Source organism: Triturus cristatus, chromosome 6 (assembly GCF_964204655.1).
Source record: "Triturus cristatus chromosome 6, aTriCri1.1, whole genome shotgun sequence".
NCBI lineage: Eukaryota > Metazoa > Chordata > Amphibia > Caudata > Salamandridae > Triturus > Triturus cristatus.
The window spans coordinates 347225031-347240472 of NC_140589.1; the positions used below are offsets into that span (position 1 = coordinate 347225031).

At 47.7% G+C, this 15442-nt stretch overlaps 1 protein-coding gene across 3 annotated transcripts in view; it reads left to right on the plus strand.

The window, feature by feature from the left end:
- The window catches only part of MBOAT2 (membrane bound glycerophospholipid O-acyltransferase 2), a 1094556-nt gene that overhangs the window by 903175 nt on the left and 175939 nt on the right, over nt 1–15442 (plus strand). For all 3 annotated transcript variants that reach the window (XM_085610738.1, XM_085610736.1, XM_085610737.1), the window contains exon 7: nt 2779–2962. In XM_085610738.1, the coding sequence (XP_085466864.1) occupies nt 2779–2962 (184 nt within the window). The remainder of the gene's footprint in view (nt 1–2778; nt 2963–15442) is intronic.

Here is a 15442-nt window from a genome sequence, read left to right on the forward strand (position 1 = left end):
GGCAGCTGGACACCTTTCGCTATCTGGGTGTCCAGATATATCGCCGCCCAGCGGATCTAGTGGAAGGTAACCTGGGGCGCGCCGTGACAGCGGTCCGAGCCCAGATGGCGTTCTGGAGTACGCTTGCCCTTTCGGTGACTGGCCGCATAGCGCTTGTTAAAATGGTGGTGCTGCCACGTCTGCTGTACTATTTTGCCAACCTCCCGGTGTATATACCGGTGTCTTTCTTCACGCCCTTCACGCGCTCCCTCCGCGATTTCGTCTGGGGAACGCCCCGCCACAGGGTGGCGCTGCCGAAACTGTGTCTTCCCGTGGGCCAGGGTGGACTAGGGATGCCGTGTCTTGAACACTACTATCTGGCAGCGCAGCTACAATGGGTGGCCCGCTGGCTAGCTGATAGATGCCGAGAGGACACGGCGACGGCGGTGAACCCGCCGCTGACAGTAACGGAGCTCCTCCGAATCTTTCACCCGACCACAAGCGCGCTCAAGCCCGAACCACTGTTGCTAGTGGTGGCTTATAAATGCTACCGCCGATGTCTCCGGCTGACACGGACCAGAATCCCATATGCCCCAGCTATTCCTCTGGAGGGCTCCCCTTGCTTGGGGCTGCAGACCTCAGGGATTGGCACGCGGTTGATCTCCACACATTGGAGGATCTATACCATGAGGGGGGCCTTCGGTCATTCGCGACTCTTGCGGGAGAGACGGGACTGGCGCAGGGCCAGTTTCTCCGGCACCGGGCCCTGATAGAGAGGCTGGCGGGTCACTGGGGAGACTTGCGGGAAGAGCCGGAGCAGCATTTAGTGCTGCAATACCTCCATGTCTTGGGTCGAGGGGGGCATCTAATCAAATGGTTTGCTGCGGCTTTGCGGATGCACGCGGCAGCGAGCTTAGGGACACTACGCGAGAGATGGGAGGGGGATCTTGGCCGACCTATGGTAGATAGAGAGTGGGAGAGGGTGCTGCAGGGGCCGAGGAGGATACCTCGAAACATGAGATTTCGTCAAATACAGTTTTTTGTCCTGCATAGGGCCTACCTCACGCTGGCTGCCATTAACAAGTATTTTCATCGCGTGGATGCCTGCTGCCCCCGCTGCGAAGTGGTTGACGCCGACCTGCTCCACATGCTGTGGGGCTGCCCTGCGTTACGGTTGTACTGGCAGGCGGTACATGAGGAGCTCCGTCGGTGTACAAGCGGGGAAATTCCACCCGAGTGGCCCACTTATTTATTACATCTCTTTCACCGGCCAACCCCGGCTAAGGTAGCCTCTCGTTTTCTTGATTTGGGGATTATAGTGGCAAAGCGACTTATCACCAAACGCTGGAAGGCAGACGCTGCGCCACATGTGCGAGCATGGCGTAGCTCTTTGCTGGTGTGGGCGAAGGCGGAGGAGGTGGCGCTTCGGCGGGGAGAGACGCTGGGGCTTAGAATGACGCCCGTCGCACCCCAATGGGGGGAGATGCTGCGGGCGCTACTGCACTCTGAGGAGGTGGCCCCGGGAAGTAGCGGGTCTGCGCTGTAGAGGCTGCGTTGGAAGACGAGGCGCTGTTAGTCTGGTTGAGCTGCCGCGCTGGTGTGACTGACAGGCATTAAAGTGAAGACAGTGCATGCCTAGGATTGAATCTTAGTGCTAGAGCCGATCCTGGTGGGGGGGACTGGAGAAGTCGGAACATGGTGGGGCGGGGGATCAGAAGGGAGGGGCCGTCTAGACTAGAACTTGTGAGCTGCTGTTGGTAGTTATCTTAGTTGCTAGGCTGTCGAGAAAACGGCCACCCAGTTACTGAACGGGGAGTTTAGCACTGTTTGTATACCTGTTTGGGGATGCACCGGGATTAGCACATACCTGATCCAGGAGAGGGTGGGCGGATGCTCTCCACTAGATCTGCGGCCCTGGCATCATGCGTGGTGATATCGTGTTTCTAGCTGGTTGTACAAGAGGACTCTGTCATTCCCTTTCCTGATAATGTCATGTGGCTAGAATGTATATGCTATGCACAGAAACTCAGCTCATAGTTGTATATTACGATGCTCACTGATTGATTATGATGTAATGTGTGCTTTTGCCTGCAAACTTAATAAACAGATTTATAAATAAATGAGGGGGGGTCCTGTAGGTCCCCATTATGGTGGGTCAAGCAAAGTCATTCCTGTACCCCACAGGTCAGGAGGGCGATCTCCAGAGAAACGCTGAGCATTCAGCCAGGGGGCACACCCAAGCTCCTGTAGTAAGCACACATGCAAGTGTGCTTTTTTTCTTTAGCAATTTGGTATGACCAAGATTTGCAACTCCAGAGTAATCAAGCCCTGGTAGTTTACTTCATACTTTCTTGACTTGAAAATTATGAAGTACTGCAAAAAATATTTGTAAACGCACTATTTGATTTCAAACCACACCAAAGTCCTCCCTCTTTACATTCCGTCTTGGGGTGCATAAGCTTCTCATCACCATAGATGTATCATTCTGCTCTCTCCAATGCTACTTCACTGTGCCTTAAATTGCAAGAAATATTTTTTTTATGTTCTGTTGTACAATTCTTTGTGCTCACCATGTATTTGTTAAGACTATTTAAAGGTGTACTAAATTGTGTAAATTACCTGTAAGCCATGCTATTGTGACATCCTGTGCTGGGGGTTTTACCACAGTGTTTATCTATGTATGTGCATCTTTGGTAACTATAAAGACGTTTAGATCAGTACTAAAAAGAAGAGTGATTATTCCTTTCAGCAAATCTTTTGAATCATATATCTCACAGATTGCTTATCTTTGAATTGCAGACGCATGCCAAGTCTACTGGAGTATTTAAGTTACAACTGTAATTTCATGGGTATCCTGGCAGGCCCATTATGCTCTTATAAAGACTATATTACTTTCATTGAAGGCAGATCATACCAACTGAAAGAGTCAGAAGCAAATGGAAAAGAAGATATAAAATATGAACAAATCGAGCCATCGCCAAATGTAAGACCAATCTTTTTGATGTGCTGCTCTTTCCTGTAGTCATTGCATGAAATGCTTGGATTGCAATCTTCATTTGCAGGCTTAGTGCAATTTCCCAGATGCGGTTTGGACCTTATCCTTTTTGCTGTGACATTTGCTTAACCGTCTGGCTTTTTACATTTGTTTCTCTTCATTGCTGGTCAAGCAAGTGATTAGGAGATCAGAACACATCTGGTTCAAGTTGACGAGATTACTACGTCCTTGCTCCAGTTGAACTTTTAACCATGATCCTAAACTCAGGAGTACAAGAGATATAAATAAGTTTGACCTTGTTTTTATATGTTTGCACTGGCTTTTGTTTCTTTTTGTTACTGTTTCTTTGTATTTATACATTGATAGACATGTCTTATTTTCGTGTACTTTTTTCGTCTTCATTCAAGCTCTTACTTGTTTTTGGACTCACCCTCAAAATAATTATCAAGCTTTCTTAGCTCATGTTCAACAGATACTTACCTTCAGTACTTGTAAGTTTTCATTAGAAAATTAATGCAGGCAGTGAAGGTGTAAAGCTTTTTTGGAGGAAATCTTGTATAGATTTTTTTTTTTTTTAAATATATTTCTTTTTATTAAACATTGCAATGACAACGCCTCCATCTGATACAGGCGAGCGACCATATCCTTACATATAAAAGACAGTGACAATCAATAGACCACATGATCATTAAACAGTCTCAATTAAGGGGTATCAACAGTTCCAGTTACCCTCAGGGGACCCGGCGGGGTACAGATGTCTCCTCTATAGTGATTCCAAGCGCCCCATATCTTCCTCCATTTCCCGGGACACCCCCTGGCCACATAAACTGATTTTTCCCTGAGCATACACCAGTCCAGGTTCTCTTCCCATCCCCTCAGCCGGGGCGGTTGGACTGCACCCCACAGCTGCGCTATGTTCCGCTTAGCAATCATATAAGCCAGGGTTGCCCACTGTTGTTGAGGAGCTAAGGTCTGTGGGTTCCCAGACATTTAGGAGACAACGACTGGCCTCCGGTTGTAGATTTACCCCTAACACCTCCCGCATCGTCTGGTGTATGTCTCTCCAGTATGATTGCATATGAGGACATTCCCACAGGATATGGAAAAAGGTTCCTACCTCCCCACAGCCTCGTCTACACACGCCATTTTCCGCCTTACCCATCCGAACCAGGCATGGCCCCATTATATATACCCTGTATAGTATTTTAAGCTGCACCAAACGCAGTCTCGCCTGAATTGCGACCTCTCGCGGGGATGATACCGCCCCTTGCCAGTCCTCTTCATCTAGTTCCAGCCCGTCGCTGCACCATTTCCCTTTAAGGGTTTGCTATGGGTCCGCCATGTGGTTGATAAGTTTCTTGTATATAAGAGAGATTGTTTTTACCGACAGAAGGCCATCCAATACTCTGTCTTCCAAGGGGGAGGCCTCAGGGGGCTTCGCGCCACCCGGAATCTGAGCCCGTAAGGCATGTCGGATTTGGAGGTATCTGTAGTGTTCAGAGTCTGCCAAGCTGTATTGAGTTTGAAGGGAAGAAAATGGAAGGATTGTCCCCTCTCCCCAGATGTCTCTAATGCGCGAAATACCGATAAGGTCCCACTTGTCAAACCCCTTACATTCCCAGAGATTTCCCAATCTCTCGGTGCTCCACAAAGGAGTGGCCAAATTAAGCTTGCTGTCCCATTGTAGGTATTTGTTAACTACGTGACAAATATGGACGGCATGTGCTCTGGGACCGGTCAGCGGGACTCTGCGGGGCTTAGCATACAAAGCTCTGTTATAATCACCACCCGGGAGTAACCACCTATCCATGGCATATCCGGGGTCATCCGGGCGGCCATAGATTCCGTGGTTAATGGCCGCTAGCTGGGCAGCCAAGTAATATTTCCTGAGATCGGGAAGGCTGATACCCCCCTCGCCATACCAGTTGAGAGTTAGTTTAGAGAATGCTAAACAGGATCTGCCATCCCAGAGAAGTTCCCTTTGGAGACCCTCCACTTCCCTGAAATGGGATGCAGGAACCGGGTCTGTTGTGTTTTGAAGCGCATATAGAAAACGCGGGAGGGCCATCATTTTAAAAAGTACTGCTCTCCCCAGCATGGACAGGGGAAGAGACCTCCAATGCGCAACATCTCTCTTGAGCCTCTGTAGAGGGGGATCTAAATTATGTGCGAATCGCAATTTGGGATCTAGCGTCTCAGATACCGAGGTATCGGAAGCCCTTCGGCGCTATCTGGATCGGGCAAGTTGGGGGAATCTTAGGAGGATCGCCTTGGAGAACATATAATATTGATTTGGACCAATTCACAGAAAAACTGGAGTATCTCCCGAATATCGCCAGCGTATAGGGATACCTTATCCTCCCATTCGGGGGACCACCTCAAGCCCCGGATGACTCGCTCTTGCCTAATCCAGGCCGCCAGTGGTTCCACCGCCAACGCAAAGAGGAGTGGCGACAGAGGGCATCCCTGGCTTAGTTGGAAGTCCGAGGATTTACGGTTATTGACCACTACTCGGGCTACCGGGGCGGTGTAAAGGAGGCGGATCCAACCCACGAATTCTGGGCCGAACCCCAGCTTGTTGAGGACCGCGAATAAATAGGGCCATTCGACCATGTCGAACGCCATAGTCGCGTCCACCACTGCCGGCTCCAGTATAGTATGAGCTCTGCTGAGCACCCCATGTCGGTGGCGCAGATTAAGAGCGGTATTGTGTCGAGGCATAAAGCCGGATTGGTCAGGGTGAACCAAGGTGTTGATCACCTTGACCAAGCGTGTTGCCAACAGTTTCGCCAGGACCTTCAGTTCCACATTAAGCAGCGAGATGGGCCTATAAGAGGCACAGTTGGTTCTGGGTTTGCCGTCTTTATATATTACCACTATATTAGCCACTCGTTGGTCATAAGGGAGCCGACCCTTGCTTTTACTTTCCAGCCACATAGCGCGGAGATACGGCGCAAGTTTATTTGCCCTCAGCTTATACAGCTCTATGGGGATGCCGTTAGGTCAGGACGCCTTCCCCGAGCGGACCCCCCGGATTGCCTGTGCCACCTCCTCGTCTCCTGTATAGATTTTAATAGAGATTTTGGGTTCATAATAGCTTTGTGTGAAGTAAAGAACAGTCTTTACTGCATGGAAACGTGGAAGAGACCTCCCTTTGAAATAAATATGTGCTTGCTATTACACTGACTCCTTTAAAATAGACATTTAGGAAACCTTTTCATGTTACCTTGTTTGATATTGAAGGTTTATTTAAGTCTAGCTTTGAATAGTGTAGATTGCTTAGTATATTTATCACGGAATTAAAAAGGCAACTTATGTTATGTGCTATCCAATTTGGCATTAGATGCTTTTAATTTGATTTAACATTTTGTGACTCTAAGTTATACATTATACTGTATGACCATAAGGAATTTAAATAGTTTTTTTTTTACCAATCGTGGTACATATCAGCACTAACGCAATACACTGTCAACTAGAAGGTGTGTAAAGAGATCTTATGACAGTGGCAAAGCATGCATATGTTGTTTCTACTGTAGCTAAAATTACAATTGTTAAAATACATGGCTTCTGATGGTTTCACGCACAATTCAGACCTGTATTTACACTTTTGCTAAAGGATGCATTAGAAATTTTGAATCTATGCTCATATTAGATATTGAAAAGCTGCAGAACATGGAGCAGCAAGCTACATAAAGGCTGTTACTGCCTTGTCCATTTTTCTTATCACAATTCACCCTCTCGTATCGTAAGTAATGTGATAAGGAAGACTTGACTCAAAATAATGACGGATAATAGTAAATGACTGGCCCAGTATTGGTGCCTGTTGTTGCTTGATGATTTGCAGTAATCTAACGTTGGTCCAAGTCATTGAGCAATATGGGGAGCAATATAGGGTTGTATAACGGTACTGAATCCCTTTATGAAACAGGGCTATTTTGCCATTTGGAAGACTACAGTCACATCTGACTCTTTTCTCACAAATAAATCACCTCCACGTTTGTATATTATTATTTAAATATTTACAAATTCAAATGTCAATAGTAAATGCTTGCACTTCACTAAATTGTGCAATTCTAAATTGTGTAGGTGCAGTTCTTACTTGTGCCATGGTTAAAAGGAAATCTAATCTGAAAGTAGAGGCAACATCATTTTGAATTAATGTATCTGATACAAACTTCTAGCCACAGATTCCTTACCTCAGAATTATCCCCAGGCATCAGACTGGATCTGGAAATGCTCCTGCACTCCGGTAGGTGGTGGTGTTCGGCTTCGCATGGCGTTGTTCGCACCAGAAGTGACGTGTGCGGTGCCTATATAGGCGCCACCTCAGCGCGCTGACGTCAGTTTCTTTTCGCAACTTTACACGCCAGGAGCAGGGAGCCACGAGGAACATTGACTACTGGTGTAGAAAAACAGCGCCCTGAAAGGTTAACAGTCCTGTTTCTAGACATCCGTTCGCAGAGCAGGAAGGATGGGTGGGTCGGTAAAGAATCTGCAGCTAGATAGTCTCTACCAGATAAGGCGTTACTGAAGGTAAGTAACTTGTTCATCTGATAGAGACTTCTACCCTCAGATTCCTTTCCTTAGAATAGATACCCAAGCAATACCATCCCTGGAGGTGGGTCTGTGGACCAATTTCTTATGAGGAAGTCCTGCAGGGCTGAACTGGCAAAATGTGCGCAAGGTACAGCTCACGAAACAAAACTCCAGAGCCAGTCTGATGCCTGGGGATATTTCTGAGGGTAAGGAATCCTTGGCTACATAGTCTCTACCAGATATGGCGCTACTGACGGTAAGTAACTTGTACTTTAACAATATAATATATGAAAAGGAATATGGAATGCCCACAGAGATTATAGTTAACATTCACCATCCAAAGAATTATTAGGATTTTTAACTATATCATGTTTATTGAAAATGAAATGTGTACAAGTTGGTAATAGCTTACAGTTAACAGTATATTTGCTAATATTGCATTCATAACTAGCACACCACATTTCAACAATTTTACTACTATTTCATCGCTCAACAAACACCTACCCCTCCCGTAGTAACCTTGATGGGATCAGCAATCAGTTGTTGCAGGCAGTGTCAAAATACTCTTGAAGGATTGGTGTACAGTACACTCAAGGAGGAATCAACACATTATGTTAGCATCTATTCAAGAGACGCCAGCAAACCTCCCCGATGGACCTCATGTCATAAAACATGTCAATAATGAAACAGATTCAGGTGTCTCAGCCACGTAGAGTAGTAAGACAGGGATACCCTGAGACTGGAATCAAGCAATGGACCACAATCTCTTCAGTCTTTCCATCCTCAATTTGTTCCAGAAGCAAAGGTCCCAAAAAGCAATAAGTGAAGGTACATTCTTTTTCCTATAAGATGCAAAGTAAGTTCTAGCTGCTCTCTAGGCAGCTCCACATCATCACTCGATTGGGTTTAATTTCTATTGCAGTGACTGAGAGAGAAGGCCTAGAATTACAGTGCAAGTATAAGCAGGAATGGGATAACCCAGAATAGTCTTAATAACAGCTAGTATCTCAGTCTAACTTGGTTAAATCAATGGACAGTCCCACAATATGTATCTAAAATCTCCCAGCAGACCCCAACCAATCAAACACATAGCCCTTGTTTGTAGGAAGCATTGTTTCGTGTGAACGGGTGCATTTACCAGCCATTCATGCTCTTACAATGGACCATTCTGCCCACCATGTTAAAGGAGGGCTTGGGTGTGTCCTACCTCAGGGCACTCCTCTGCTTCTCACTAGTGTGCTTCCCTATATTCCATGCCCATTTGGACTTGTATGTTTGTGGATTCGGATAAAGTTGATTGCTCCATGCGCCAATTGTATTTGATCCATTTTGGTGCTCTTTGTGACATTATTTCTTCCATCCCTTCCCCTGGGCCATCATTGTTGTGTAATTAAAAGGGAATGTTTGCTTTTTAAGTTAGATAGCATAAGCTAACAATAGTGAAAATGGAGTTAGTATGTTATGAGATGAGTCCTTCAATCCCAAAACGGCTCTTCTGAATCCTTTCCCCATACCATTGTTCTCCTTTCTCCATGCTCCCGAATACAAATTCCTTCTAGACTCTGCAGATAGCTCATCGGCTAGAATCAAGACAGTTTTCTCTAAGACCAAGGAAGGAAGACCTTGAAAGTTACAGTGTGCCTCTGCTGCTGCCAGGATTTCTTGTCAAGTTTAAATTTCACCTCCAAGATTCTTGTGCCCACAGAGTTCACATCGGCTCAGAGTGTATCGATTTTAAAACTCAGATTAGTTTTCAGGTCTTGCAGGCTTTTCATTATGTAAGGCTTAATTTCTGCTCTGAGTTCATTCTTAAAAGTTTGAAGACTGAACAAGAGACCTTTCTTAATAAGTTCCATATAAGTAAGCGCTGTACTACTTTGTCGGCAGTGGGACACTGTTTGTGGGAGATGAAAAAATGTGTTACTCTTTTTTTAATATGTATTTTTTCAGTGGCAGTACGTTTTGTCCTCTATCGGCTCAGTTCCGAGTAGCATGAGGTGCGCTCCTTATGGTAGAAGGTGCGATACTAACATTGTGCATAAAAGCTATCATTGCCCTGTTAGGCAGCCGTAGTTGCTTCTGTACGGTGTCAGTAGGGATTAACCATCTACGGGTAAGGAGAGCACAAGATGCAGTGAAGTGTGTTGCTTAGGGTTTCTGAACATAAGCAGTCTGCCACATTGATGGCTGATCATTGTACATGCTTGATAGAGCAATACTCTCATTGGTTGGTGAGATCGCTGTCAGTCAGAATCACTAGCCTAAATTGATATGGTGCTTTTGTTGGTTAATGAACGTGGTGTTGAAATCAAGGCCCAGGTTCGGGTTATCACCAGTCACCCATGCAGGGTGAGGGAGGTGTTCTAGTGGACTTGCTAAGGGAATTCAATGCAAGTCCCCGCTTACCCAACTAGCAGTCTCTGCTGGTCTACAGACCTAGTCCAGAGTCAATGTCCTGTCCACCTCTTACCTAAGTACTCACTGGATAGTTGTGTGGGTTAGTTCCAGTTAGGCTTGGACTGCTCCAGTCATTCCACAGGTGCCTCATCGGGGCCATCTTTGTCATGCTACAAGTGTCTCCTCATCTCTAAGGCTCTGCATGCTCCACAGGACTCTTAAGTGTTTTGCACCCCCACATACGTGCTTGCTGCAGAGACCACTATTCATAGTTGTCTCAATGCCTCCCCCAGGCACCACCATTTGACGTAAAAGTGCGCGAACAGAGCATAATTAGATTTGCTCCACCTTTGCCTGTGGATTATTATATTTTTATAACTTTTTTTATTGAAAACAAGGCATGACACATAGGCAATACAGTTACATGCAAATTGGCAGTGAATGTTAAAGTGCAAGTGGTACATTGAAGCATACGTGTCTCAAAATAAAAGTGACAATTCCAATTGTAAATTTTTAGGTCCCACTGATAATATCCTCTCTTGACCTTGGAGGTTCACAGATCCCCCCCCGTGTATATTCCATTGCCCCATATTTGCGTCCATTTGTTCGTGCACCCCCTGGCTTCGTAAATGGACTTCTCTGTGACCATACACCAGTCCATATCTTTGCCCCATTCTGCTGTACTCTGTGGGCTCTGAGCCCACCAAAATCGGGCAACATTCCTTTTTGCAACCCTCAGCCCTAAGGTAACCCATGTTCGTTCCCTGGAGTTCAAGTCAGTAGGGTCCCATATGTTAAACAAAGCCAATTTAATATTGCATTGAATGTGTTGGCCCAACATTTCCTCCATCAGGTGCACAACCGCCTCCCAGTAACTCTGTATCACTGCGCACTCCCATAGAGTATGGATAAAAGTTCCCTCCTGCCCACATTGTCGCTCACAGCCACCATCTGAAGTGTTACCCATGCTAACCATCAGGGGCCCAGACAGGTAGGATCTATGGAGAAGCTTTAACTGCACCAGACGGAGCCTGGAGGAGATGGCCACCTCCCGAGGGGAGGCCACCGCCGCCAGCCACTCCTCATCATCCAAACCCGCCACGTCGTGGTCCCATCTAGCTCTCAAGCGCGTCAGGGGATCTGTCATGTTATTAATGAGCTTTTTGTAAATGAGTGAGATGGCCTTCTCCGGCAGGTCGCCGTCCAAAATTCTTTCTTCGAGTGGGGAGGACTCGGGGAGTTCACTACCCTTGGGAAGGACCGGAAGCAAGGCATGCCTAATTTGGAGATAGCTGAAATATTCAGACTGGGCTAGTTCGTATTCTTGCTGCAGCTGAGAAAAAGGGACTGCCTCACCCGACTTCCATAAATCACCCACCTTGGATATACCTATGAGGTCCCATCTATCGAAACCCTACGAGCGGATCAGTCTACCTAATTGCTCACTATACCAGAGTGGTGTGGCCTGTGTAAGTTTCCCTTCCCATCCCATGCTTTTGGTAGCCACTTTCCACACATGCGCCCCATGCCCAGTCGGACCAGTCAGGACAGGCTTCAAAGACTGTACATATAGAGCGCCCTCAAAGCTGCCACCCGGGAGGAGCCATCTGTCGATCTGAAAGGCCGGGTCACCCTGCGGCCTGTACATACATTGGTTGATTGCTGCGAGTTGCGATGGCCAGTAATACTTCCTTATGTCTGGAAATCTGATGCCTCCATCAAACCACGATAGCGTGAGTTTGTGTGTTGCAATACGAGGTGGTTTACCCTCCCACAACAAGTCCCGCACGATACAGTCGAGTTCCTTAAAGTACGAGGAGCTGACAGGGTGCATAGTATTCTGTAGCGCATATAAGAATCTGGGAAGGGACATCATTTTGAAAAGGGCCACACGCCCCAAAAGGGACAACGGAAGTGATTTCCAGTGTTGGACATCTGATTTAAGACGCACTAGAGGCGGCAGGAGATTACAGTTGTAAAATCTGGATAGATCTTTAGAGACCCAGATCCCCAGGTATTTAAAGACATCTGTGGCTTCCGTCAATTGGCAACCTCGAGTGAGTGAAGGCCGCTTGCCATAAAGGACATAAAGCACTGATTTAGACTAATTTATGGAATATTCCGCAAACCTACCGAACACATGAAATATATCCAGGACCACATTGAGGGATGCAGCCGGGGAGGCCAAATAGAGCAAAATATTGTCCGCATATAGCGAGATGCGGTCCTCTCATCCCGACGTCCATTTAAGGCCGCTTATGACGGGGTCCTAACGTACCCACATCGCCAAAGGCTCAAGGCCCGAAGAGAAGCAGAGACAAGGGGCAGCCCTGTCTGGGGCCCCTGCCGAGAGTGAAAACAGGAGACTTCCTATTGTTGACGACTACTTGGGCAAGCGGTTGATTTGTATAGAAGCCGCACCCAATTGATAAATTCGGGGCCAAAGCCCAATTTATGAGAACTTCAAACATGTAGGGACATTCGATGATGTTGAATGCTGAAGCAGCATCAAGGGATACCACAACGGCATCTTCCCTGATTGTGTCAAGACGGCACAGCACTCCATGGAGCCTGCGCAAGTTGAGGGAGGTATTTCTAGCAGGCATAAATCCCGATTGGTCCGGATGGACCATGCGGGTAAGGACCCTGAGCAGTCGGGTGGCAAGAACCTTCTCTAGGATTTTCGCTTCGCAGTTAAGCAACGATATGGACCTACAGGATGAACACTTGTTGGCCGGCTTGCCCACTTTATGAATGACAACCATATTGGCGAGTCTCTGGTCCTCGGGCAGGATACCCCCTTTCTTACTTTCGTGGAACATCTCGGTGAGATACGGTGCTATCTTGCCCGCCGTGAGCTTGAACAGCACGATGGGCAGGCCATTAGGACCCGGTGCTTTCACCCAAGTAAATCTTGGATGACTTTTTCAACCTCTACGACTGTGATGTCGAGGTCGAGATCAGAACACTCCTCCTCGGTGAGTGACGGCATTGAAATATCACGTAAAAGCAAGGAATCCTCTTCCTCCGTATGCGGTGTATGGGATGTATAAAGTGTCTGATATTATTTGCCAAATGCCTCCGCAATATCTTGGGGTGTAGTGAGGCGGGAATGGGAGTCTGTTTCTATCTCAACCACGACGCGATGAGCCCTATCCCTGCGATCTATCCAAGCCAGTAATTTGACAGCCCTATCGCCTACGTCGTAAATTCTGCTGAGTGTGGCCCTATAGTGCGTCTTGGCAGTCTCTGTAGCCAGGTTGGTGAATTCCTTGACTTTAATATGCAGTTTCTGTCGCACCTCCGCCGAGTCCTGTATTCGGAGTGCATTCTCCAAGTCTAAGATTTCCCCCTCTAAGCGAGTCATGTCTGCCCCCTTCTCTCTACACTGTCCTGCGATGTGGGCCAAGACCACCCCATATAACAACCTTGTAGGCTTCCCAAAGTGTATTAATCGAGTCAACCGACCCTTCGTTCTCCTGAAAGTAAAGGTCTGACTCACTCAAGACCTTATCCCTGATTTGGGGAGTCATGAGGTACCAGGAGTTTATCTGGGCAGTACGGCCGACTGTGGGCTCTCCCACCTCTAGGCGACACTGTGTGGGTGAATAGACGGAGATCCCCCTAGCCAGGTGCTGTATTTCTTTGACGGCGTGGAGTTGATGTGCTAGCGTCAACACATAGTCTATACGAGACATACTGAGATGAGGGCCCGAGAAGTAGGTGTATTGCAGTTTGGCCGGGTGCAGTCCCCTCCAGACATCTACCAGGCCCATTGCTCCCAGAAAGCTGTGAATCTGCCTGCTGGAGGGCGGCAAGGCACTCTGGGGCCATTGGTCGAGGGAATTAGAGACAACCGAATTGAAATCGCCCCCGATTAACACTCTGCCATCCGGTAAGTCTAAAAGGAGATCACAAAGATCTATGAAGGCCTGAGTGTGCAGTCCCGGCAGTATGTAGACAGAAAGAAGATTGAGTATGCGCCCCTCCCTGGTCCCGGAGGCAGCAACGAATTTACCTCGGACGTCAGTGCGGACCCAGTCAATAACATGGGGAATGATTTTCGGACCAGTATACCCACTCCCCGGGAGCCAGGACCGAAGGCCGAGTGGCCACCAGCTGGAAACCCCATCGCAACAGGACCTTGCATGCACTCCTAAGCAGGTGGGTCTCCTGTAGGAGGACAACATCCGGGGAGTGTTGTTTAAAAAATTGGAGCACTATGCCTGCTTAATCTTATCTCCCAGTCCATTGACATTCCACGACAGCAGCTTAAGCCCCAGTCTAGTCGTCGTGCCCATCACGCCTTGTTATGTGTACACTCAGTCGCGGGGGAACCACCCAGGAGGAGACACTCCAGTAGACCATTTCTCCTTCACAAATAGAGATACCAAAAGCATGCAACCAGTAACTGTTACTATACAAAGCCAATCATATATGTCATACATGTAAAACAAAGAAACAACAATACAAAGTAAAACAATCCCCCCAACCCTTACAAGAGCCCCGAAAACATTAGACTAAACCCCCCCTCGCTGCCTCCATGCATGGCGGTGTCAGAACCTCCCACCCACCCGAACTTGCAGAGTGCCCATCGCCCACCCCTCAAACTTATGGGTGCGTGTGACCAACCGGGCACCGGTACCAGAGACTTAAGCAACTGGTAAACACACATTTTAGTCAAAGATAATCATTAGGCCACCATTCAATATCCAAAACACATTATATCCATCATGATGGAGTCTAAACCACCAATCAATAGCAGTTCGGTCACTGAAAGGGCCCGGACTGCAACTCAGTCCAGCGGCTAGTGGAAAGTTTCCCAACCCCCAAAGAGAATAGCATACAGACAAGTCATTCAGACCCTCCTGTCACCGCTTCCAGTTCGCCAGGCTGAGTGCCTCTGTCGGATTCGTCAGTGCCCTTCTCGCCTCTCGGGCACGATTGCCCTTCTGGCCCGCAGTACGCCATCCATCCATCCAACCAGTCCCAGGCCTCCTCAGGGGTGACGAAGAACCAAGCTTTCCCGTTCGATTCCACCCTCAGCTTGGCTGGGAAGAGCATGGTGTATTTCAGATCCTGAAAGGTAATTAGGCTGTTCTGGAAGTTCAGTGGGGGCGTAGATCTAGCTGTTTGAAGGATGCTGTCCCTATCTCTGAAGTTAAAAATCCTAGCCAGCAAAGGCTGTGGAGGGGCTCCTGGCTTTGGCCTGCCGCCCGGCACCCGTGCGCCCTTTCCACAGAGAAGACGTTGGAGAGTCCGCTTGGTTTGAGGTAAGTGGTGATCTACGAACAGGTCCGCTGCTGGCCCCTCCGCCCTCTCCGGGACCCCCAGTATGCGGACATTGTTGAGTCTAGAGCGCCCTTCATAATCATCCAGCTGCGCTTCTAGCTTAGTAGTGTGTGCCTGAAGGTCATCCATCCTGCGCTGCAGCTCAGAGGTGTCTTCGACCAAGGAGCTTTCTTTGACTTCCACTTCCTTCACTTGTGTGTTCATGGAGCGCATATCCGCCCGAATAAGGGATACTTCAGTGGT